The following is a 25,473-nucleotide window of genomic DNA, read 5'->3' on the forward strand; positions in this document are numbered from 1 at the left end:
TCTATTTGAGAGGCATACGTTTATCATTGAATAGCAGTAATACACTTTAGCTGTTCCATAGTTGTGAAGTGTTGAAGAAGAATTAAACCAACCAACTTGCTGTCCACAAAACAGAGTCCTGCTCATATCTCATCTCAGCGAGATCAGCAAGCTAAATTCGTCAGTTTGCAATTTCGGAAGTTAATGCAATCATAGCCATCGATAATTTTGCTATCGCACAACAAAAGGAAGTCAGCAATGATTTTAAACATGTAAATTACTTGTTCTTTCACGTCTGGCCTTTGTCTACACTATGAGAGTAAAGTGTCTTGCACAAAAACACAGAAAAACGACCCCGGACATGGGTCGAACCAGGGCAGCTTGATCCGTAAACTCTTTTATGCTTCTAACAAGTTTTATCTGTTCAAGAGCTTTTTTCAATCTGTGTTCCTTAACAACCCAGACATGAGTCTATGAAATAGCTGTTTAAGAGGTAAGTTTTTCATTGAAATCTTTAGCAGTAGTAGCAGTAGTAGCTACTCCATAGTGGTGAGCTGTTGAAGAATAGTTGAACCAACCAACTTGCTGTCCACAAAACAAGCTCGGAGTCGTACTCATACCTCCCTCATCAAAGCGAGATCAGCAAGCTAAAATCCGTCAGCTATCAGCTTCGCAAGATAACGCAATCAGAGCCATCGATATAGATTTTGCTATCGCACGAAAAACCGAACCCAGCAATGGTTTTAAACATGTAAACTATTTATTCTTTCACGTCTGGCTTTTATCGACACTGTGAGAGTTAAGTGTCCTGCACAAAAACAAAACACAAACACTCGACCCCGGACGGCTCGATCCGTAAACCAACGCACAAACCATTAGGCCACCGCGCCTTTTTAAAACGTGTAAAACTACTTCCTGCAGTAATGACGTCATAATTTATTGCTTCTGTGAATAAACCAATGAAAATTGAGATGGTGTGGACAATCCATGTTAATTACCCACCTGTTTATAACCAGTTAAGTTGTAGACTGCACGAATCGCCAAAAATAGCACTATCTAGCCAAGATATTACGAATCTGTCAAGAAACATAGAAAGTTTGCGTTAGTTACATGTATTAAAATCGTTTTGTCACATATCTGCAACATATCTGAAAGTTAATTAGCGAGTTAACATTTTGATGCAACCTAATCCAGCATTGATCAGATACAAATCTAAGTTCTGACGAGCAGTAAAATGCAGGATTATTAGCTTATCTAGAATTAAGCAGCTGCATTTTGTTGATCACGATTAACGTTTGATCAAATCAGTAATAATAGGATTTAGTGTATGTTCCGAAGTTCGAATTTCCTTTCCTAGATTGATGCTTTAAAAATCCGCTTTCGAAAACCTAAGCCGGAAAATTAAGCTAATAAAGGCGTAGAAAATTATGAAAATTGGGGTTTAAAAACGTGATTGAAACCGAAAAATTAGAAATGAAATGAAATGTCTTGTGACATTTCTCTTGTGGATGTTCCAGAATAATAAGTTTGAAGTATTTTCGTGAAATATTTTTTTCAGCCTTCTGCACACCGAAACTTAAACAGGTGTTTATCTTGTTAAGACAGGCTTAGACAAGCTGTAATGAACTGTTGCTTTCTAAAGGGAAGTAAAGTGAAACCAGATCTGGGTTAGTAGGGGTGGGGACGTTACCATGGTTACTCGCCATACTGAATTACAAGCACCTTAAGGAGGAAGTGAAGAGGGAAGTGGGTTATAGGGGTGGGGAAGTTACCCATTTTGATATAAACGCCCCTCACGGAGGAAGGAGGAAGAAGAAAAGAAAGTTGATTATAGGGGTGGGGAAGGTACCGATTTTGATGTTAGATATAAGCGCCCCTTAAGGATGAAAGAGGAAGGAGAAAGGGCGAGGGTGAGAGATGGTGATGGGGAAGGGGGGGGGGGGGGCCTTTGGCGGTACGGAAACATATACATTTGGACTGGACTAAGATAGGGTTTACATATAAGCAAGGTATACCCCTCCACCTCACCCACGAGGGTTTATGGCGACTCCGTTTAAGACAGATGGGTAGTTTTGTTCCGGGGCATTTTCTCTTGACATTTCTAAGGGCACAGACCATGAACGTAATGGCGCTCCATATCAGATATGCTTTATTTTTTGTTATTGTTTAATCTGTCATCGAGTTCGTAAAAGTGTGGCAATTAAACGTTGGTTTCATAATTTTACTTCGGTTCAAAAGTTCACCTCGTGTCGCGTGTTGAGGTAATGATATCGAAAACTGCAAATCTATCAAACACAACAAAGACGCGTGCGATTCCATTAATCTTTCGACGGTAAATAAGCATAGATGAAGTACTGTTATCGCGAACTAAGTTGCCACCTCATCGCGTCGTCACGAACGGTCTCCTTGAATTTAAAAACTTGAAAGAAGGGCAAAAAGGAGCATTGTTTTCACGACTGATTGTATTTGAAACAAAATAAGGGCATTATCCCTTTACAACACCTCGAGATAATGAATTTTGCAGTGAATGATGCCGAATTTCGTAAAGAATACTACTTGTCTTCGTCACGAAAGTAGTTTTATCTAGCGCGGAAGTCGATTTTGTTATTCTTTAGGTTAAAATTAATTAGACAGGAGATTTTATAAATAGTTACCTCGATCCCCAGGAACCAATCACAGCTAGGCGTCTTGTAAGGTGGAATATCTAGGATAGGGGCGTTGACTTTAAAGGGCAACTCAGAAAAAAACGCCGTTCGTTTGCGCTTCCAAATCTTGCAGTTCACAGCTCGGCGCAGGGAAATCTAGCTAGGTTAATCAGCCGATACGCAGTGAAAGCTCGAAGCAGGAAAGCGAAAGCCGTTTAGAAAACTTCAACTGAGTTGTTATTCGGAAATAACTCAACGCACGAAACTGCAAGAAACGAAAAATGTTATCTAAGAGGATGCGAGTTTCGTCAGTCGACAAAGATCGATCCTTCGAGCGCAGGGTCTCATCGAGAGTGCCGAAGGAAAGGCAGCGCTTTACACCTTGGTTAGAGGAGCAGATCGATCGTGGTGGTATTGATGGCTTGGAGTGGATCGAGAAAGATAAAGGCCTATTCAAGGTTCCCTGGGTGCGGGTGGATAAACCGGAGTTCGTCCTTGAGACTCATGCAGAACTCTTCAAACGCTGGGCACAACACACCGGAAAATATCGTCAAGGCGACCAGCCCGACCCGTCCACATGGAAGACAAGGTTTCGTTGTGCTCTTCGGAAGATGCAAGAAATCGTCGAAATCAAAGAACTGGGGAGCTTAGAAGGGAGCAAGCCATACAGAGCGTTCAGGTTTAAGCCGAAACTGAAAGGTACAGTACGAAACAGTTGTCATAATTCTGAGACTTGCTCACCTTGTCCGACAATACTTCACTATAATTAGCGGCTTTGCATACAAATGTTGTACCTGCAGTCCCTTTAATGACCATGTGTTCGTGAAAACGCCGTCTTTTAACGCTATAGACGTCAAGTCTTTGTTGAATTGATTTGTAGATTACATTCTTTTCGAAAAAAAAAGGACCCGTTGTAGGTAATAAAGTCTGTGTCTCTATTCGAGAATGCGTTTAGTTTTACTCCAAAATGGATTTGGTCTTAACCTTCAGTTCCATGTCGTTTGGGAGGAATTTTGATTCTGCTAAATGGCTTCGTTGCCGAGGAACTGAGAATTTGAAGCACTAATTTCAACTGAAGTGAGGGCATTTCTAAACAAACTTCGCTCTCCAGGCGTTGTCACATTAAACGTCGTTCGTGGATCTTCGTGAGATATTTCAATCAAGGGCTCGAAATAAAGAGAAGTAGAATGAGAAAAAATAAAGAAATAACATAAAAATCACATTTAACAATGGAGCGAACACCTTCGAAACGTTTTAGTTTATCTTGAGACAAAAATGTTTTTTGTTTTCTTTGTGTCCGTCCGTCATAAATCCTCCGGGCACTAATTATCCAATTTATGCTGCATGGTAGAATTTTCTGGACTTCTTTGTATCATAAGAAACAAGAATATGTAAACTCTTTGATTAAAGAGCAACTTACGGAAAGCAAAGTACTCTCCCTTAACTGCTTTCTTCTCACCTTTAGTTTTTATGAATTCCTATTCAATTTGCGAATTCTGAGGTCAGTTGCCATATCATGGAATATTGCTACACCAAAAAAAAAGAAAAATGCGTGCTTGTTCCCTCGTCAATTCGAAGGCACGTGGGTCCCTATCGCTTTCAAGTGGAATAAAGCGCTTGATTTATACATAAGTGTTTCCTAACAGAACGTAATGAGCAGCAAAGGAGGCCGAAAATTATTCTTGCAAATTGGAAACTGCAGCTTTGATGAAAGTTAGACGAGAAAAGAATCGCTTCGGCACGGGTGGGCGACAAAAGGCCGGAAATGATAAACACATAGCAAGGGAATTTGATTTTCATCTGCTTGCAGAATCGTGCAAAATAGTAACTTTGCTACTTTGAAAACAAGTACAGGCAAAAAACGTGTACACATATTTAGCCTGCGTCGAATTTTAAACGCGCTGTGCCAAGCAACGAATCTCCAGGACTTGAAATCTTTTCGCGTAGCACGCGCCGTGTAATGACTAAAACAGTGGGTAACGTTAGAATTACGGGTTATTCCCTTACCTGCTAATTTTAAGGAATTAACGAAGTATATATGATTAACACATTAGGCTTGTAATCCGATTTTCACCTTTTTCCTATACATATCAACATTTCAACGCTTTCATCCATTTAGAGCTAATTGGCCCTCGCATACTTTGATAAGGCCGCGCCAAACAGCTGTTTTGCGTGTTGCGTTAATAAAGTTTAAAGATGCGACAAAACTTTCCCTTTCAGTTGAAGACCATTCTTTCGTTTCACAAGGAAAAACTTCACAAACTGCACATGTTTAACTATTCTGGAATGTCCACAGGAAGTACTAGCGTATATTTTTGCAATTAAACTATTTCAAAAGGCTTTTATTCATTCTTTTATCGCGCAACACGTGTTTTGTTGTTCCAGACATCTTTGTTTTGATGACGAGTTTATCTACACCGCAAGTGCAGGTTTATATGCCAGCTTTTGTTTTACTTAAGAATGGTTGCTCATTTCATTGCGCCAGCGGCTATATATACTGTAAAGGCATTGTGAAAAGGTAGAAAGCTTCTGGAAAAGATGGGCCAAAAAAATAGAGCAAAATTAGTAAATAAAAGAAACATTTAATACACTGCCATCTTTGAAGCGTCTCTAACTCGTTTATATCAAAGCTTAGGCAACGGAACTTGTTCTTCAAACAATAGTCACTTCAAAATGCGCGCACTTGAATTCGGCTGTCTTTGAAAACTGAATACTTTGTGAACGTTTGACATACCTCCAAAAACACTCAGAACAATAAAGCGCAGGTATTCTACAGAAAGCGAGCAAACAAAGGCTTGAATGTCTTGCGTCATTTTTTTTTCGGGATTGAGTTTTTAGTGATTTCCCTCAGTGACTGGCGGTTGGCCAGAGTCAACAGGAACACAAATCACCCAATTTGCAACATGGTACTTTGATGAAAGAAAGGGATTTTTTTCTAAGTGTTTAGATTTTATTTGCAGCGTTTTTGCAAATGAAGCAAAGTTTGCGTGGCCCTTTGAAAATGTTTCAATAGCACTTGAATGGAGCGCATCGTGCGTGAAACTGCTATTTAATTGTTGAGTTTTTGTTTGCCTTTCCCAAAAAGGACAAAATACACGAACGACAGTCTGCTGTGAATGTTGTTAACCCGGCTGATAGCATTGCTTCAAAGCGCATTCGTTGGGGGCTACTCAGTAGCAGAAGCTTGCACATAGGATAGCTTTTATGATGAATGAAGAAGCTGCCACAATCTTTGGGTGTAGCCTAACTTAGCTTCCCATACACGAGGTATATGGTAGCCGTCTCTAAATAGAAAGTTAGCCGGCGAGGAATGATGGAAAGAGGAAAAACGAGGTCTAACTGACAAAGCATCAAAACTAACCATGACTCATGAAATTGAGAGAACTATGCAAGTAAGTAGCAAGAAACATTTCAAGTTGGCATTTTAGCTAGTGAAAGCAAGTGGTAACCTGTAGTTTTTGTCTGTTTTACCACTCGCCTCAGGCTAGCAAGGAACTTGGTGAAAAACAATCACTTCTGTCTATTAAAATTTCACCCCCTTTTTTTCAATTTTCATTATCTATCAAACGGCATGAATTTGTCAGTGAGTTCGAATAGAAGCTTTGTTAAAGTGAGCCAACTCACACAAAAAGCCAATTACGAGGACATAGCTATCTTGGTTCCCGGATCGTAGGGTGCTTCGAACAAACCATTAGCCGCGACTTAAACGAACAGTGCCATGGATTTTAGCCAAATTAGGCATGGAAAATGGCCATAAAATTCGATGAAATATAAAAATAACCGCTCAAAACAGTGAAGGAACATTTCAATAACACCACAAATACAAAAGAAAATACGGGTGGCCAAAAGTGAAGAAGATTGAAATGGATAGAGATATGGATTTTTGAAATATTGTTGGGCTGAACAGTTTTCAAAGTTAATCTTGTTTGCTTTTAACTTTACATTATATTGCCCAGGAGACCCACCTGGTTGAAATGAAGTTATATTTTTGTTATTTAGAATCCATAAAAGTAATTTTATTGCAAACAATAGGTTTCATAGCAAGTATTTGGCAAAACTTAATAACATAAACTTAACTCATCCCGTGACAGAGTCCCTTTAATTGTTGAATTGAGTTCTGTTCTTTTGTTTTTTTTTGTTTAAAAAAAAAACATAAAAGTGATGTGAAGCCACAAATTTTGCTGACTTCATGCAATGTGTGCGACTTGGATCAGTTATCAAATCAATCTAGTGTCGTTTATTTTCCTGAATTTCCGGGTGTCGTTCAGCAAGTTCGCTACAAGAGAGGATCGCAAAATAAATCCTCGAAAATAAACTATTGTTCAACAGAAACGTAGAAGATGTTTATACAAACAAGAAATTATTTTGATTATAGTCGATCGAATGTAGAAGCTCCGCAACAAACCAGCCGTGTCTTTTTCCAATTGTTCTTTTTCTTGGGAACTCGACTATTTCCTGTTTACCTTAAATGATTAATTCGCTCCCAGAATTGATTTTGTGAACGCCAACAATACGTTTCTGGAACCCTCGAAAAATAAAAACTTTTCAAAATTTTAAGATTTCTATCGGATGTTTGCCAGTCGAAATTGAAATTTACGCTTTCGTATTCCAATCACTGTGAACCAACAAACGTGATTTGCATTAATGTTCACGCGGCGACCCTCAAAAACAAAACTGAAATGATGGCTTTTTAGATCTCGAGAATTCGATAGTAATGTTTTTTCGTTCCTCGACATCAGAAGCTCGTGTAATAAGTATGATTTTTGTAAGTAAGACTCGATGTTTTTCAGCCGGACGACATTGCAAGTTCAAGAAGAGTTATAACTTCCGTATCTTTGTGGTGACTTTCGAACCCTTCAACTTGAACACTGAATGCTTATTTTCTGCTGTGGGCTGTTTATTTATTTTACTTTTTGCAATTTCTTTTGAAATGGCACGTCGACTCTCTCATTTCGTTTTTAACTGCTTTCTGCCTCCACGATTATTTATAAATGAAAAAAACAAAACAAAAAACAAAAAACAAAAACATACACACACATACATACCGGCGTGTTGAGCAACCCGCAGTTTTACTACTATAAAGTTGATTGATTTTTTCTTAATTTCGTTCGCTCAGATCGCCTCTGTTTTCTGTGTCTTAAAAGAAAAACAGACACGTTAACTGCTCGAATCTTCTTTTTAAAGTAGAGTACGAACAGTTTAGTTTCATCATATAGCTAAGAAAAGCTAGCTAAATGTCGATCAGACCATTTAGTTTGTTGCTTCTCTTTATCACTTTCTAGGAAACAGTTGTTCCTTTAAGCGCCCGCCTTGCAAAGTAGACACGAGAAGACGGTCTTCAATGGAATCACTGGAGTCAGACAATTCGTCAGCTACTGAACCCATGAATATGATAAGCGGCCCAATGGAACCGTGGGGAATGGGAAATGGCTGGCTGAATGCACAGGTGACCTAGAAACGCTTGTGTTAGCCGGTATTAAAATAAAAATAACCTTTTTTTTATTTGAACATACTAGAACTGTTACCAATGGCATTGATTTATCCGAGTTATTGTTTTGTTAATTTTCCACCATAACACATTTATTGTTGCTAGTAGACGTTTTTCAGTAAAAGAAGAATTCAGCCGTTCACTTTGAAACATCGGCGCAATCTTCCAACGGAACCCGGGACGCAGTCTCCGTGGTCTTGATCACTCAAACGAAAGGCCCATTTTCGCCCCGAACACTTTGCGCGTAGAAGTAAAAATGTACTCTTCACAAAGAAAATGCCTGTGCACTACATTGACCGTTCAAGTTACTCACAGACTATTGAATTATTTTATGTGGAGTACACGAACGCACATATCTTAGGGACTGACCATTATTTTTTGGGGGGGATAAAAAATATTGAAAAAAATGTTTGCAGGGCCTAAAAAGACAAAATAAATTGTTTGCAGACACGATACGTATAACAAAAAATAGTTAGCATTTCGAAAAAAAAAATGTTTGTAGAGGTGCATAAACTAAAACTGAAAAAAGTTTGCAGGGGAAAATTTTTCATCCCCCCCCCCCCTCCAAGAAAATAATGGTCCGTCCCTTAGCGTCAGAAGGCAATTACTGATCAATCGCCGGGATCAAACTGGTCGGACGAACAGTGGAGCGGAGTCGCACTGTTTACTCGTCGTACCCGCTTGCTTTTAGGGTTATAAAATACCTTTTTCGGACGTTTTTTTTTTTTAAATGAAAGCCATCTCTATTTTAGAGCAGTTTTCAATTGAGTGTCGTAAAACCAAAACCAATGTAATTACTTCGGCCAATCACAAAAGACACGGACAATCCAGTGAACCAATCAAAACTCGAAGCAAATACATGTAGCCGGCACGAAGCGCGGGAAAACGTGCGCGAGCTAGTCACGATTGGTTTTGGTTTTAGTTCTGATTGGCTGAGAAAGTAGCGCGAGATTTTTAAGCCAATCACTAAGCGTAGCAATGCAAAACCAAAGCAAACGCAATTTACTTTCGACACTCAAGTGAAAACCGCTCTTTTGCAGTACCCGGTAGCTTACACTTGAGTGAGTTGAAGGTGCAAAAGTTTAAATAAAGCGAAACTCATCAAACGAGAAAAACTATGACACAAACGTATTTTAAAATGACTATGGGTCACGCCCAATGCAAAACGCGAACTTCTATCTAATTCCTATTTAGGGATTCAGTTTAAGTCTCCGAAGACTACCACCGTCATTTTTATATAAAGACGTCATCTCGGGCTTCAAGTATCACAAACTGTATAGTAGTCTATAATGTTGTTTTTAAGCCTAGCTTTGGATTGCCTGCATACTAATTTGGATTGCCTGCATACTAATTTGGATTTCCTGCATACTAATTTGAATTTCCTGCATGTTAATTTGGATTTCCTGCATACTAATTTGGATTTCCTGCATACTAATAACTGCCTTCCTCCATACTAATGAACGGATTCCCGCTGCATATTATAGACTACTCTGTATGTACACCAATAGTTTTGTTTATTTTTCTTGGCCTTTGTGTGTTTGCAGCATTACCGTGACGATGAGTGGGATAATTATTCTCCAGATGGCATTCAAAACCAGTATGGCCCGTATGGTCTGACCGATCAGGAAGCTAACTATTTTGGTAAGGAATTTTGAAGACATTTGCCGAAAAAACACACAATATACACTAACCACCGCCTGGTTAGCTCAGTTGGTAGAGCGCGGGTCTGCTGTGCGGGAGGTCGTGGGTTCGAACCCCGGACCGGACCAACACTCAGGGTCTTAAAATGACTGAGGAGAATGTGCTGCCTTTGTAATTATATCTGCAAATGGTTAGACATTCTAGTCTTCTCGGAAAAAGACCCGTCTCTTGTATCTACAGCCTTGTAACAGGGGACGTTAAAGAACCCACACACTATTCGCAAAGAGCAGGGCACGAAGCTCCCGGTGTTGTGGTCTGGCCTTTACAATTGCATCTTAAATTACAGTATGTGTAAAGCGCATTTGAACATACACATATGGAAAATGCTTTTATGAAATGCATTATCATTATCATTATTATTAAAAATCCTACTAAGGTATTTATGTACTGTATTGTTTATATCCCCTAAAAAACATTCTGTATATTATTCTGCCTAGTTTTACTTTCTTTGTAAACCTGGTTGTTAAATTTTATCACTTAGTTGTAAATATCTTTTTTCCAAGATAAACATATGTTGCCTTAAATTTGCTGACACAATATAAAACTCACACACACAATACAATCCTTTTTTTATGTAAATGCAAGTTTTATCTGCAAAGTAAAATAATGACGAGTTGTTTACAGATTTACAGCGTAACATGCGCCAAAGCTGTTTGTTGCAAGAAGGATTCAGTGGAGCCATGTATAATGAGGTGAGACCATAAAAACGTATATCTAATAATAATAAATAATTAACTTATATTATTTCGTGACATAGACATCATCAAAGATTGGATATAATTGTACATTCTCACGTGCGAAATGCGAGAAATATATTTTTCTCATATATTTTTTTGTGTTTGAGTGGTGTTAGCAACATTAAAAATATTCCAAAAAAAGTGGAGATATTTTTAAGAAATCCTGTATACCTATTAGATAGATAGATAGACAACTTTATTTAAAGAGGGTAGCACATAACAGAAATTCTGAAAAACCTGTGGCCCTCTATTTTTTAAAAAATTACAATTTCTAGAAATATAAAACTAATTAGTTAATCTAAATAACCTAATTACAAAAATTTAAAAACTCTAAAATTACAATAATTAATTTAAAATACAAATGACTTGTCTACTACTACTAATTACAAATATCTTTAAAAATGCTAAAAAAGGAAAGGATATAAGAAAATATGTACATGAGTTAAAACAGGTCAGGCTTTGGTTACAGAATTTAAAAAATTAGCTATAGCACATCTTTACCTGTCCATTTTTTTGTATCAGCAGTGCCTTGCACTTCATCAGTTGGTAGACTGGCGTGACTTGATGGAGCCGGTGATGCCAGAGGAATGGAGTAAATACTTTCCAGATGGTATTCAAAACCAGTATTGCTTGTCTGTATCTCAGGATCAAGCTATGGGCTGAAAGGACAACTGAAGCCATCTATTTTGGTGAGGAAGGGTGGGGGGGGGGGGGGGTGGGGTCATTTGCACATAGGAACACAAAGTGAAAGGGACACTGTCATGAGCTCCACTTCAAATCCCAGGGGGGGGGGGGGGTACTCCAGCTTATAAATGACGGGGATGATCGAAGGATTTTTTTGGGTTTGAAATTTTCGTTTCCGGGATTTTTTTGGGTTGGAAAATTTGGTAAGTATTTTTTGGGGTGACTTGATTTAAATAGGGTTTTTTTGGGTATTAAAAACAAACTTAAGGGCCTTGGCACGGCTTTGGCGTATTTATGGGGTATGATGAATAGACAAACACGAGCGCTCAATTTTTTTATGGTTTTCTTTGTGTTATATTATTGCCCCTCCTGACAATTTAGGGGTAATTTGACAAGGGATTTTTGGGGGGGTTATTTTTGGTCCAGGGATTTTTTAGGGTAATGTCGGAAGACTTAGGGATTTTTTTGGGTCCTGAGTTTTGCCTCCATTCGATCATCCCCGGCCCCGTCATTTACAAGCCGGAGTACCCCCTAGGCCTTTCTCGATTATGCTAGTAAAACTGGCATTTAATGCTACTAGAAATTCTCGCATAAAGCCAAAAAAAATGCTAAAATAATACCTGATTTCTTTAAAAAATGCCACTTGAATTCCAAAGAATGCTTTGTTTTATTTCAAACAAAACGTACAAACTCTTATATTATATGCTGATATCAACAACAGGTGATACTTAATAGTTGTTTGTTTATAAAAAAAATAAAAAAAAATTAAAAAAATACATTTTTAAAAAAACACACACAAGTAACACAACACAAGTAAACAAGTAACACAACGCACAAACAGTCGAAACAGACAGAAAACAATCAAATTAAGTAATCAAAATTGTGATTTCTGAGTTCTGAGTGCTGAAGTCTGGATCACAGTCATGAAAAATGACAAAAAATGCTAGCAATTCTTTTTCAAGAAAAAACGAAAAAAATGCTCGTTTTCCCCAAAAATGCCGAAAAAAATGCTAGCATAATCGAGAAAGGCCTAATACCCCCCTGGGCTTCAAATATTCAAGAGCTTAAAGACGTATGGAAACCTATAAATAGTGGTCCAGTTTTGTTTAAAATTACTATGCCAGTGTACTGAAGCTATAAACAAGTGATATTACTGTGATGCTATCAGGACCTTTAGATCTCGACTTGAAAAAGTTAAGCTGACTTTTTTAAGTTCGCCCCTTGTGACCTGGAAAAACAGCTTAAAACTAATATCGGCTCCCCACTTTTTTCAACAAGAATCTACTTTATATCTTTATCTTGATGTTCTAGACGCATTTCGTGTACGTGCGAGAGTACTTTGTCAATTTTAGTATTTTCTACTGAAAAGCAGAAAAAAACCCGTGGCAGTGTCCCTGTGGCTAAAATGTAGATGCATTGCAAATTTACAGCACGAAACCTGAAGGGATGGAATAAAGTCAGTAAAACATAATTAAATCTGTTAAATTCATAATCGGGTAAACATGCCTACAATTACAGTTTAGAGTTTATGATCAAACGTTTTATTAGTTTATGAGAAATTTATTAGGTTATTCCTCAAAAAAGCTGGATAATCACTCAAGCCCTCGACTAGAAGTTCACTAGAGTTTAAAAATGTATAAATAAGAAATCATAACTAAGTATACTACAATTCAACGTCGCATAGTAGTTTTTTTTGTCCATTTATTCATGTGTTCTTTTTTTTTTCTCTAGGTCTGTCTACGATGGTCTAATCAATTTTCCAATCAACTTTGTATCAGCTGATTTATATATGTTCCTATCCAACAATAATAGTTTTAGATTATAATCGTTTTCTATTGGAACCATGCTGTTTGGTTTGGTCCTAAATAATCTTCTAGGTCCTGTAAAAAAAAAGGCAGGGGAGGAGGAGGAGGAGTAAGGGATCGGTGGGGAATTGGATGGTACATAATTTGTTCTAGAAGTGGTAGCATATATATTTCGTGCTAAAATGAACGAAAATTGAACCAGTTGTGTAAGAGAACGAAGAATTAGACCTTTACCGGCATCCAAGCCGTAATTTATATCGACTAAGAAGTCATGTTCATAAAACCTTCGAATTGTTCCCAATTTTTTATTATTATTAAAATTTGAGGATACCATAGTTAATAAAAGGAAATGGCTAGGAAGCCCGGCAAAGTGCTTTGTTGTATGTTTTTGTTCGCTATTTTGGGAGTTGACCCTTCACAAAACCTGACAAAATACAATAGGTGGTTACGTGTGTTCATGCAACTAACCGATAGAAACATTCCGATTACGTACTCATGCATAGTGTATGAGCGCAAAACAAAAGATGTGCAGGGTCGTGGACCTTCCAAAATAAATCTTGGCCTCTTTTTTTGCTCCTTTGTTGTTTGCCCAGCTTCCTCAGTTCCTAACTATTTCTTTCTGTTAACTCTGACTGAAGGTATAAATCTTTTATTTTGGCGCCGGCACATTCAGATCCAATCCCTTTTCACCCCCCCCCCCCCTCCAATCTGAACAGCATCAGTTTATATATTCGGAGATGTTTTAAAACGCTCTTAAAAGAGCAAAAATCTTATATTCATGTTTAAAGTATATATATTTTTGTAGGGAATCACTATTCCGTCTAGTTTCTTCTTTAGTCTAGTTTCTTAAGCTTCCGCGCGCCCTTTATTGCCGCGGAAGAGAGAGTTCGGGGACTACGGCAAAGCAAGAATGGCTTGCCTTTTTTGGTCTCAGCAAGCCGATTACATGAAATGAATAAAAAAAGTAGAGACTGCTATACGAGTTAAGGATTTAAATATTTAGAAAAGAATCTATGTGACGTTAAACCCTGGCGTAGCCTTTGCGATCACTGCAGGAAAACGTATAGTTTATTTTCATTCATTATTGCTTGTGTAATTTTAAATAAAATTACAGATTGGTTTCTTCAGTTTTGAAGCTAATAAAGTACTGTTTGTATAACAATTATGACTGAAGTTTTAATCTTCGAAACAATCACTGAGCCTTTGTAACTTTTCGGTCCAGATGAAAAGTGTGGGATTCCTGTGTCAGCCCACAAAGGCTAAAAGCTTTGCAGGTTCAAGAGTTTCAATTTTCACCCAAGAATGTTGTATTGATTGGCGCGCTTAACGCTCAAAACGTTAGCTCTTAACAAATTGCTACGGTGGTTGTAGCGTTTTGGTTGTACAGTACAAAATTGCACGAGCCTTAAAATTTGTGAAAACTTTTAAAACATCACTCGTACCTATTAGTTGATATTTGTTATTGGGAAAGTTGAAACGAACAAAAACCAACAGGCGTTACTCCTCAATTAAGTACAAAGAAAATTTTGTAAGACATGGCTTTTGTCTGCGTTTTAATACGAAATCAGGTCAAAATTTTAAAGCCTCGGCACGCTAGGTCCGTACTGGAGAGGTCAGGATTAATTTGCAAGTTCGCTTCTGGAGAATTTGAAGATTTTTATTTTTTTTATTTTTTATTTTATTTTTATTTTTTTATTGAAGAGAATTCGGTAGACTTTACAATATTAATTATTAAAAAAGAAGACGAACAAAAAAAAAAATACAATATTGATAATACAAAGAAAAATTTACACAATTTCACTACATATAAGTACAAGTACAAAGTTGAAGATGGAGGAAATAACAAATAACAAAAAAGGCGCCCGCCCGCTCTCTTTTTTTATAGAAATCTGGACGAGAAACATTTTTTTCTTTTACTTGGCTTTAATTAAAAATTGCACCGAGAGGCTCGTTCGATTTTTTAGTTATGGTATACTATCAAAATTACAAGTCGGAACGGTGAGGTTAATAACTCGAGAGTACTTCGGGTAAACTTTAGAACCCTCCAAAGTCTTCCGGGCAACATCGAAAAAATCTTTGGAAGTCTTCGGTTCAACTACAAATCTCTTCGGATCAACTTCGGGAATCATCTGAAGACTTCGAGTCAATTTATAAAGTCTCCGGAAGACTTCGGGTACTCAGTAACAGGTGCTCCATGGGGGTACGAGTAGGGATTTATTTTACTGCTCTCGTCCAATCAGAATGCAGTGATTCAGTTGATTGCACTATAAACTGTATAAAGCTAATATAAACAGGTGAAATAAGGTAACTCCAAAGTAATCAAGGACCGCAGAATCTAGCCACTGTTGTGAATGTTTGAATAACAAAAGTTTTTAATATAGTTTTTAATTTTGGCTTTTCGTCTTGTCCCGGCCTATTTACGAACAGTGTCACATTGTTATAAAACATATTTCTGTCGTCACGCCAGTAACACGATCCTCTAGCTCACTGGGACCGGGCGCCATGAACATGATTCGACCTCGGCGATGGTTAATTCTGTTGATTTTCTTCCTTCTTGTCGTCCTGGGACTGTTTTCACTGATATTTGAAAGTAAATCATTCGAAATTACATCGCGCCCGCCAGAGAGGTGAGTTTACACGTGCGTATATTGCCAAGTTTGGGTTTTGTCTACGTTTCATCTCCCATTCATTAGATTTCTTCATGTTTAGCTTAGACTTTAAATGCTTCGACTCTGCTGCAATAAGCGCCTAAAATTAATCATTTCGGAAAACGTGAGGGTAACAGTTTAAAAAGAAGCAAAAAAGTATTCTAATAAATATCTAGGAATTTTACAGATGTCAAGAATACCTCGAGGGTACAAAACACAAGCGAAAAACAAGACTGTCGTTTATACCAGGCGTTTATACATGCGCTTTGTCGTTTTCGTTTCCGGCAAGATACAGCTTGCAAAGGGACTGTAGTTTACAATTCAGATTGCTGTTTTTACCTGTCCAGTTTAAATATCGTTATATTAAGAGAAAAGAGTAACCTTGAGAGATTTTAATTCACGTATTTCTAACATTAAATTCTGCAGTGAGTAAAATTTCGGGTCACGAAATTCAGCCGACAACATGGCATTGTTGTCATTTGAGGTTTCCCACAACAGATGCCTGGTCTTATGATTTATGTAATTAAAACAAAACAATGAAAATTAGCAACAATGTTGCGAAAATAAGGCAGAGAATTCATTGGCGCTTGACTAAAATTTTTATAAAGAGCCTGTATTCTGAAGCATTTTTAATCAATTTTTTAATTTTCAGAACAGCTTTTGTTTTGTCTTTTACTTGGCAGGACGTTCGTTTTTCATTCATAGATGATTTTTTAAAGACCCTCAATAATAATGAATGAAGGAGGCAGGTGGCGAACACATAAAATAAAGAAGATCTGAATGTCTTTCAAATTTTCAGATCTGTTAAACCTTATTTTTGCATTTTAATGACGAAAACCTTGTTGGAATTAGAAGTGTAAATGTATGGCAGTTAGTAAATACTGGATTATTTTTAAACTGAAATCGAAAGGATTAACAAATTTCCTTTAAGATATAATCAGCGAAAAGCGATTTAGGGGTAAATTAAAAACAGTCGAACCATTGTCTGAATTGTCACACAGGTGTTGCGTGACGACCCAAAACAAGGAGTGTGTGACCACAATACAATACCAGTCGAAGAGTAAAGTAGAGGACGAACGGTTTTTTTAACAGGATAGTCATGTCTGTCTCGTCATGAATAAAAAGTGTAAGAGAAGCCTGGTTGAGATAAAGCCCTAACTGTCTACAAAATGCAAAAAAATTTAATCGTTCCCTTAACACAATCTTTTCCCCCAGCATACAAAGCATACGTCAAATTGGGTTATCACTGCGATTTTACAAGGGGGGAACGATTGACACGATTCGTGCTCTTTTTCGGCAGTGTCGTAGATTTCGGGGGATTCATGGCCACTATCAGAAGGTACAAAACCCGTGAAATGATCTATTTGAGTTGTGCATTCTGTATTCTGACCACTAATAAGAAACTTAGTAGTTTGCTTTTAATATTACATCATGGACCATGGATCTGTGAATAAAAAAGGAAAGTCAACTACGACAAGAACTTTTTAAACCTAATAAAAGCTACGGAGAAAAAGCTACGTTTGTTTTGTTAAGTTTTTTTTATGGTTATAAATTTCTTGCTTTTTACAACGCTGGTACCACAGAAAAAATGATTCCTCCAAATTAAAATAAAAGGAAAATCTTCTTTGGCATTCATTATATAAAAAAGACCACGTCCGTTTGGTCGCCAAATATGTATTTTGGTTTTATAATAGAAAGATGTATAAAAATCGTAATGTGTCAATTCTATGCCGGATAAAGCGTGATAGGTCACTTAAATGATATGCTAATTGGTTGTATTTATTTTCGCGCAAAAATAGAAGTCGAAAAATAGTACCCCGGGGAATGTCAAGAGTCTCTCAAAATTTGCAAATGGCGTCTCGAGTGATACCAGTTCGCCGCAAAACTTTGGGGTATTTAATTTGTATATCTGCGATCTTTGGTTTGATCTTGCATTTTTACAGATCGGAAAAAGTTATTGCTTGCGAATGTCAGTAAGTACCAGTCATGTTTTGTTATTAACTGTATTTCTATTCACCCAAACACATCTCCTTTAAAAATCACATCAAACTGTTGTTATGATCGGTCACACTTCGCTTTCAACATCAGTTATTATTGCTTAAGAGCCTTTTTATTCATGTATTATTTTTTACTACAAATCTTCAACTAAAATATATTATAGACGATCACTCCGATCCATTTCATATATACTTGTAGTTATATTCATTCATTCATTTATTTGTTCGTTCGCACTCGATGCCTCATACAGAAACTGACATATTGTTCTAAAGCGGCATGCTCTTGAGCGAATATTACGTATCTTCTCGCGAAGTGTGTTTTTTCACGAGTAGAATCTACACCTAAATTCTGTCAATTGACCGCTTTCAAAAGTTGTAAAATTCGGTTATGTTTTTAGTGTCTATTTTGCCTTAAATGAAAAACGCCAACACACTACTGAACTGGGCAGCTGCGACAACTGACTAAAAGGTTAATCATGGCATGAATGTAAATGAATCAGTATTGAATGTTTAAGCTTTTCAATTCAAATACAGAATGCTTTTTATAAGAAAATGAACGTCGTCCACAACACAAGCTGAAATAAAAAATACTCGTAGATACGCGAATACGAAAAAGTAGATAACCACGAGTAAAAGATGTTTCGAAAATATTACCCAGCTAGTCGAATTTGAAATTTGTTTATTCATACATTGGGTGACGTGTTGGCGTGTGTATCTTTCTAAACAACGAGAAATCTATACGGCGCACTTTAAACTGGTTGTGCGATCATCTGGATTGAATCAAATTCATTTATTTTGCATTTAACCGTATACTTTGAATACAATTGTTCAATGTTTGCACTTTCATTTTGGATTTAAATGCTGTTGCACCTGTATATTGCTTTTAAACGATGAATGATATTCTGCTATTGGATATTTCGTTTGTTTTTGTCGTAATGTCAATGGGTATGCTAATGCGTACACGAAAACAGGAATAATAACAGCTCTTAGTCGATGTTTCTTTTGTAAAAGTCGTTAACCTTGGAATCATAAGTGTTCGGAAGGCCTTAAATTATAATGTACTACAATGCATTTATATTTATAGACTTCGGATATGATAATGCTTATAAAAAGGAAAAAATATATTTTACGAGTTCTGAGAACAAAAACCAAACGCAGAAAAGAAACGCAAATACATCGCAAAAAAAAAAATGAAACCAGAACTATATACGTCGTGCGGGATTTAACCCCTTTCGGGCGAAGCTTTACACTGCATACAACGATACAAAAACATTTAATCCTATGTCGCTTTTATGCTTCTATGCTGTTTCAAGCACAAAAGAGAATGGACGTATTCGTGGGAGAAGGCCAGCTGAAATCACCTTCAAGCACACATATACTAACTGTATTCACTTTCACACTTTTATAATGTCACTTGACTTTAAATATAACAGAGTTCGATTACCTGCAAAGCAGTAACGTTTACGGTTATTAAAGACCCCGGATCGAGTGGTCTGGGTTCGAGCCCTGGCCGGGCCACTGCGTTGTGTTCTTGGGCAAGACGCCTTACTTCCATAGTGCCTCTCTCCCACCGGACCAGGTGTATAAATGGGTATCGGAGAATTAAGTACTGGGGGTAACCCTGCGATGGACTAGCATCCCATCTAGCTAGGGGGAGTAGAAATACTCCTAGTTGCTTCATGCTGCTGAAACCGGGATAAGCTCCGACCTGATGGGCCGCTAGGTTCGAACGCAAACTCCACACAATTTGTGCAATTTGTAGAGAACATGCAATTGTGTCTCCCCCATGTATCCTACCTTGCCGAGGTGGGGGGGGGGGGGGGGGGGGGGGGGGCTTGCCTGCCTCTGTGACCCGGAGAGCTATGCCAGCGGGAGCTTAGGCTCCTGGTAGGGCTTCCCATGCTGGACAGGTCAATGGGTAGAGGCCTGACGAACAGGATCACCTCTCCCCGAGGCTAAAGGGGTTGGCATAAGGCTAACAACCCTATCTGTAAAAAGTACTTGTTACGGAAACATTGACAACAACTTCAAGGCAGCAAGACTTGTAAGTATAAAGTAAGTTTACAATGCAAACTTCATGATTATTATCCATCTGTTCTTTCAGAAAAAGAATCCTGGACGATGAATTACTGCCGACAGTGAATACATGCAACTGTAATAACGAAAAACAGAACGATTTCCTGGATGCGTTAATGGATGACACACCACTCCCATGCAGACCTGTGGATAGATCGCTTAATGACGACATATTGAAACCGACGACACGTGACTTTCATTCTGACATCGACATGCCGTCACGGGATGTCACGCCATCACCATGCAAGCCTGTGAATAACATTTTATTTCTCAAGACGCACAAGACTGGTTCAAGTACAGTGACCAATATTTTAAACCGTTATGGTGACACCAGAGATCTAATGTTCGCGTTACCTTCTGTGAGAGTAACATACAGCTTCTTCTGGCCTCGCCCTTTTCAGCTTCGATTCGCACAGGCATTTGGGAGAGCGCCAAACATCCTCTGCAATCACGCCAGATACAACAGAATTCCCATGAACTGGCTCTTCCCAAAGGAGACAACTCGCTACATTACATTGTTGAGGGAACCAACTCAACATTTTGAATCAATTTTTAACTTTTTTCGTCTTGAGAAACGTTTTCTAGGATTGAGAAACGTTTTGTCACAACAACAACAACAACAACAACAACATCCTCCGCTGCAAGCATTTCTTCAAAACGCTACATTTTATCTTCAGCAAGCGAAAAACATCACGGGTGTGGTAAATTTGATAAAGAACCCAGCGTTGTTTGACCTGGGTCTTGATACAAAATATCACAGCAATTTAACTGTGGTGAAAAACTACATTCGGTTTCTTAAAAAAGAGTTCGACCTGGTTATGCTAATGGAACACTTCGACGAATCTCTTGTGCTACTAAAACGACGCTTTTGCTGGAAAATCGAGGACATTTTGTATTTCAAACTCAACGAAAGAATGGACAAACATAAACAGAGCGTTCCAAGCGATGTGAAAGAGATGATTCGGACGTGGAATATGGGTGATGTGTTACTGTACAATTTTTTTAATTATACACTATGGAAAATGATAAAAGAAGAAGGTCCAGATTTTTTTACCGATCTCGCGCTCTTTCGAAAAGAGTTAGAATCCATAAAAAGGGCTTGCCTACGAGAAGGGAATTTCCTGACCAAGCCGTACGCTGGAAGGCTAGTACAGGGTTACGCAATCAAAGCAAATATTTCCAAAGAACTGAACGAAACTTGCAGTAAAATGATCAAGAATGAGATTCCATATTTGGATCACCATCGCGCGAAGCTAGTGAAACTGTATCAAGATATTGACAGATCCGTAAATCGACCAGATCTTTTGAAATGAAATGCTTGTAGATGATAGCGTATTTAGAGCTCCCTCCTACCCCCAAGTCGTAGCCGTTTATATGGACACTGCAGTGAGCACAGAAAGCATTGACAGATATAATCAGGAACTCGTACGAAGCGTTTATGAAAAAATCTATACTTAATAACTAAAAGTGGCTATAAGCCACTAAACTCGGAAAAGTTATTATGCAACAAGAATCGAAAACAACAAACTGACAAATAAAGGTTTGCTAATACAAATGATGTTATACTTTCCAAACTTCTGTTTACTTCACTTTTATTGTCATCAAATACTGATCGAGAGCAGACCGAAAGGCCAAGAGATAGAGTTCCTATCTGTTGCAAATTGATTTCTTTCTTTTTATTTTTCCTTTTTGTTATTTGAAGGTAACGAAAAATAATAATAATAATAATATCATTGGCTATAAGTCGAGCGATTTTTTTTTTCACCAAATCGTACTGAAATAAATTCATCTTTAGCTGAGTGTTTTGGGTTAGTTTTTTTTTTTCTAACTGGTTCTAAAAAACCAAAGGTTTACGGTCTCGGCTTATAGCTGAATAAATATCATAATATCATTTCAAGAAAACTGACATTAATACAATATTTCGGTTGGTGACTAAGCATGTTAATTTTATGTAATTTAACAAGAAATGTAGGTATCAGAGAAAAGGTCTAATTCTCTAGAGGCCTTAAAACACTTGCACGCATTGCGTGCATATGTCTAACAGGAAACGAGTGAAGGAGTGAGGGAGTGAAGGAGTGAAGGAGTGAATTCACTTCGCCCACTACAACTCTTTTCCGAGTTAAAAACGAGCTCCATGGGCCTAAACTGCTCAACAATATATGTTACGGGGAGGCTCCGCCCCGAGCTCCAATCCCTAATCCTTATATATACCATTTATGACATAAGGTAATCATTACATGGAAAAGGTAACCTTACATGGAAAATGGTACCCCTTTCTCATACCTACGGCAAAAATATTGCGTCCCTCTTCTATACTCTTTACTTGAGTAACCCTTAAAAAAATACCATAAGGTGTGTTCGAAAAGTTTTGAAGGTCCTTTTAAATACCTGAATAACATTTTCCCCTGCCTTTTCCTAGACTTCAAATCGTGAAATCTCTACCCTTTGATACACTTCCAGGCTTTAAAAGGTACCCCTTTCGGCGGAGTCTCCCCGTACTGTCCGGAGCCCCTCCCCACCACCCCCCCCCCCCCACCCGATTTCTACTGCAGTTATCACTTGTGCATTGACCGGTAGCAGAAAATTATTTTCTTATTTCGGACTTGTTGTTGTTGATGTTGATAAGATCTTTTAACAACTGTTTCAACGTTTAAATAAGGGCGCTATTAGTTGGGAATTTCCTGTATGTACAAAAAGACGCAGCCTGCTTTCTGTTGGAACGTAATAAAATGGAAAGAATAGTTGTTTAGTTCTCGATAGTAGCATAAACGGATAAAGAGAATACGGTGTGCTAGGAAGAGGTAAACTAGCGTTGTGTTAATGGTAAAGATAAACATATAAAGTAACTTTATTTATACGAAGTTTATATTCAAACTTGCCGCAATTTGTGGAATAAATATTTTAAACAAACGTAATATAACACATTGCAGATGGCTAATGAGTTGGTTATTCTTAAAAAGGGCATTGCCGAGGAGTTGAACCTGGCCACCCAGCCTAATCCCAGGGCGTTCTCGGCCCGGTCAAACCTGGACCCTACTATGAGCCGTGACAAGAAAGAGCGTCGGGATAAGAGAGAACGCCTAGGGACTAGACTACTGGCCACCAAGAGCAAATCTGTTTAGTGAAAGGATGAAGGGCTTGAAACTGAGACCCGCGCCGTTACCACTGTCCCTTTTATTATTATGGCTTTTTTGTTTAACAATTGGTGTAGCACGTATTCTGTTACCCCGCAACCAAAACAAGAATTGGCTAAACATTAAGGCCCGTTTACACAGGCGGTTTTTGTCGCGCAACTCAATGTAATTTTTGTCGTGTTGAAGTTGCATCAAGTCGCCGCGATATCGCGGCGACTTCATGCAACTTCGCCGCGATATCGCGCGGAAGTTGCATGAAATCGCCGCGATATCGCGGCTATAAAATCGCCATGAAATCGCCGCGAGTTTGCATATCGTGGCAAAGTTGCATGAAGTCGCGGCGATATCGCAGGAGTTTCGAAACTGTTTGAAACTTGATGCAACTTCGGCGCGACAAAAATTGCATTGTTGCAATTGCGCGACAAAAATCGCCTGTGTAAACGGGCCTTTACTCTTATTTAACTTACTAACAGGACTTTTTTAGGTGGAGGGTTTAAGTCCCTCTCCCCGGAAAAGGGGCACACATTGGAGAGATTAAGCATGACGTTATACGGCAAACGCGAACTTGCCTTTCGTTTTGTTAACTTTGACCGAATTTCTAAAATTTCTACCTTATAAAAATACGGAAAAAATCCCACATTCATGACAAACACGAAACTACTCATTTCTGTGTACGAACGCCAAACGGCAGACGGCAGAAGTTGAATTTTTGCCGTTCGAGGGAAAAATGAACGTCATGCTTTATCTCTCTATTGACCAGGAAATGTACGCTGACACATCAATAATGATGCCTTTCTTTTCAATCGAGCAATAAAGTATGTTACAACTTCATAAAACTTCAAATGACTTGAGAAACACTTAAAAGGTGGATGGGCTGGGCAGGACTGGTTATGGCGGATGGCAACAAACCTATAAGAGCACATAGGAAGGAGACAAAAATAAAAACAAAACACAAAGTAAAAAGTGTTTATTAAAATTCAGGACGTACAACATCCTTTTAGATTATTTTATTTGCTTTTCCAGTTTCCTGGAAACGTTTCCAATATTTTGTAGTGTCTGAATTGATAGCTGGAAAGGTTCTATAGTTGAACCGTATATACCTGCTTAAGAAAAACTCTCCAAGCATCGCTTGGTTTGAAGTTCGAGTGACGTTTGCACCGCAAACGCGTGAAATTAGTCTCCTTCGCAGGCGTTGTCTGAGTCGTCACGCAATGTTTCTCCCCACCAAGGAGCGTTGCCTGACGCACTAAATAACGGCTGCGACGTAGAAATGTAAAAAAAAAATTGAATGTGCACTATATTTCAAGCGTGAAGTCTCCTGCGATACACAAGTGGAACACAACACTCAGCATTTGTCATCTCTATAAGACGACACTTTAAGTACCTATGAACCACCTTGCACTTGCTTTACATGTGTAAACATGGTTGAACGTGCGTTACGCGCGTACGCATTGCTTGCGCTTACTTTACACTTGTGAACCAAGGCTTGTCTTGTTCGTCGCGTATGCAACAAAATTGACCTAACTATACATATACGATAATAAACGCTACTGGTATAAATATACGGCGCTAGAATAATTTAAAACAACTAATACAAGAGGTTGCCTCTGTAATCCGGAATATCATTTGCAGTCTAATGCGACCGCACTCGATACTGGACATGATATCAAAATAAATAATTCAAGAAATTGCGACAATAAACTTTTATGGTCAGGCCAGCTATCCTGCGATATACAAAGTTTGCCATATATGGAAGTGCGCGCAAGAAGACTCGTCTGAGACCTTGCAAAGCACTGCACGTCACGAGTATATGACAATTTGTTGAATGATAAAACAATTATCCTGCCCTAACTTGTGAAATATCGTTAATAATATCATAGGTGACAAATTACTCCTTAATTTTGGCGCCAAATTTTAACGTTAATTTATAATTTCACATGTGAAATTATAAAATTGCCATGGAAACGTAGTTAGCGGCAAAATGGCGTCCGGGATAAAAGATATTTTAAAGCTTAAACTTTGTATATTTTCGCTTGAATTTCATCTTAGCCAGCTATATTTGAAACTTTTTGTCAACAGCAGAAAGGAATCTCTCAAAGGTTTTCTTCAGAGACTAAAAAACTTGCGAACTTAAGCAAAATGTATGCTTTCAACTTTTCACGCTCGGAGTTCGCGATGCAGTATACCAGTCAAAAACCTAAGATTCCAAGCGTAATTTGTCACCTATGATATTAATATGAAATCAAATGTTATACTCGTGAAATTAGGAAATAATTTCACTTGCACAAAATGCGCGTGAAATTATTTCCTAATTTCACTCGTCACCATTTGATTACCCATACTAACACGGCTACATCAGCTTTATATTAGCTGCCTTTATCACCGTGTATAAATAAATGCGATTGGCTGTTTGACTGATTGATTGACTGTTTGATTGATTGATTGATTGATTGATTGCACTAGGCGATATTTAGTAGCTAGTGAGTACAATGCATATGTATAATACAAAAAAAAATGCAGATAAAAAAAGCTGATCGAGTTGACCTCTCATGCAACTTCTACTCTGTGCGTTTGATCTC

General features: G+C 38.0%; 2 protein-coding genes across 4 annotated transcripts; both read left to right on the forward strand.

The window, feature by feature from the left end:
• The first annotated feature begins 2,703 nt into the window (after nucleotides 1–2,703).
• LOC144649587 (interferon regulatory factor 1-like) lies at nucleotides 2,704–13,409 on the forward strand. 2 transcript variants are annotated; one of them, XM_078509105.1, is made up of 6 exons: nucleotides 2,704–3,323; nucleotides 7,907–8,070; nucleotides 9,657–9,753; nucleotides 10,438–10,505; nucleotides 11,073–11,239; nucleotides 12,966–13,409. In XM_078509105.1, the coding sequence occupies exons 1-5, from the start codon at nucleotides 2,906–2,908 to the stop codon at nucleotides 11,211–11,213; spliced, it is 888 nt and encodes a 295-aa protein (XP_078365231.1). In that variant the 5' UTR covers nucleotides 2,704–2,905; the 3' UTR covers nucleotides 11,214–11,239; nucleotides 12,966–13,409. The 2 variants fall into 2 exon arrangements, with proteins under 2 accessions (XP_078365231.1, XP_078365232.1); XM_078509106.1 differs by having other exon boundaries at nucleotides 11,076–11,239.
• Nucleotides 13,410–15,405: 1,996 nt separating this feature from the next.
• On the forward strand, nucleotides 15,406–21,083 carry LOC144649582 (galactosylceramide sulfotransferase-like). Of its 2 annotated transcripts, none has more exons than XM_078509094.1 (2): nucleotides 15,406–15,666; nucleotides 19,789–21,083. In XM_078509094.1, the coding sequence occupies exons 1-2, from the start codon at nucleotides 15,542–15,544 to the stop codon at nucleotides 21,071–21,073; spliced, it is 1,410 nt and encodes a 469-aa protein (XP_078365220.1). In that variant the 5' UTR covers nucleotides 15,406–15,541; the 3' UTR covers nucleotides 21,074–21,083. The 2 variants fall into 2 exon arrangements, with proteins under 2 accessions (XP_078365220.1, XP_078365221.1); XM_078509095.1 differs by lacking the exon at nucleotides 15,406–15,666 and adding an exon at nucleotides 19,290–19,459 and having other exon boundaries at nucleotides 19,734–21,083.
• Nucleotides 21,084–25,473: the final 4,390 nt, after the last annotated feature.

The sequence above is a fragment of the Oculina patagonica genome, chromosome 4 (genome assembly GCF_052425735.1).
Source record: "Oculina patagonica isolate OP01 chromosome 4, crgOcupat, whole genome shotgun sequence".
Lineage (NCBI taxonomy): Eukaryota > Metazoa > Cnidaria > Anthozoa > Scleractinia > Oculinidae > Oculina > Oculina patagonica.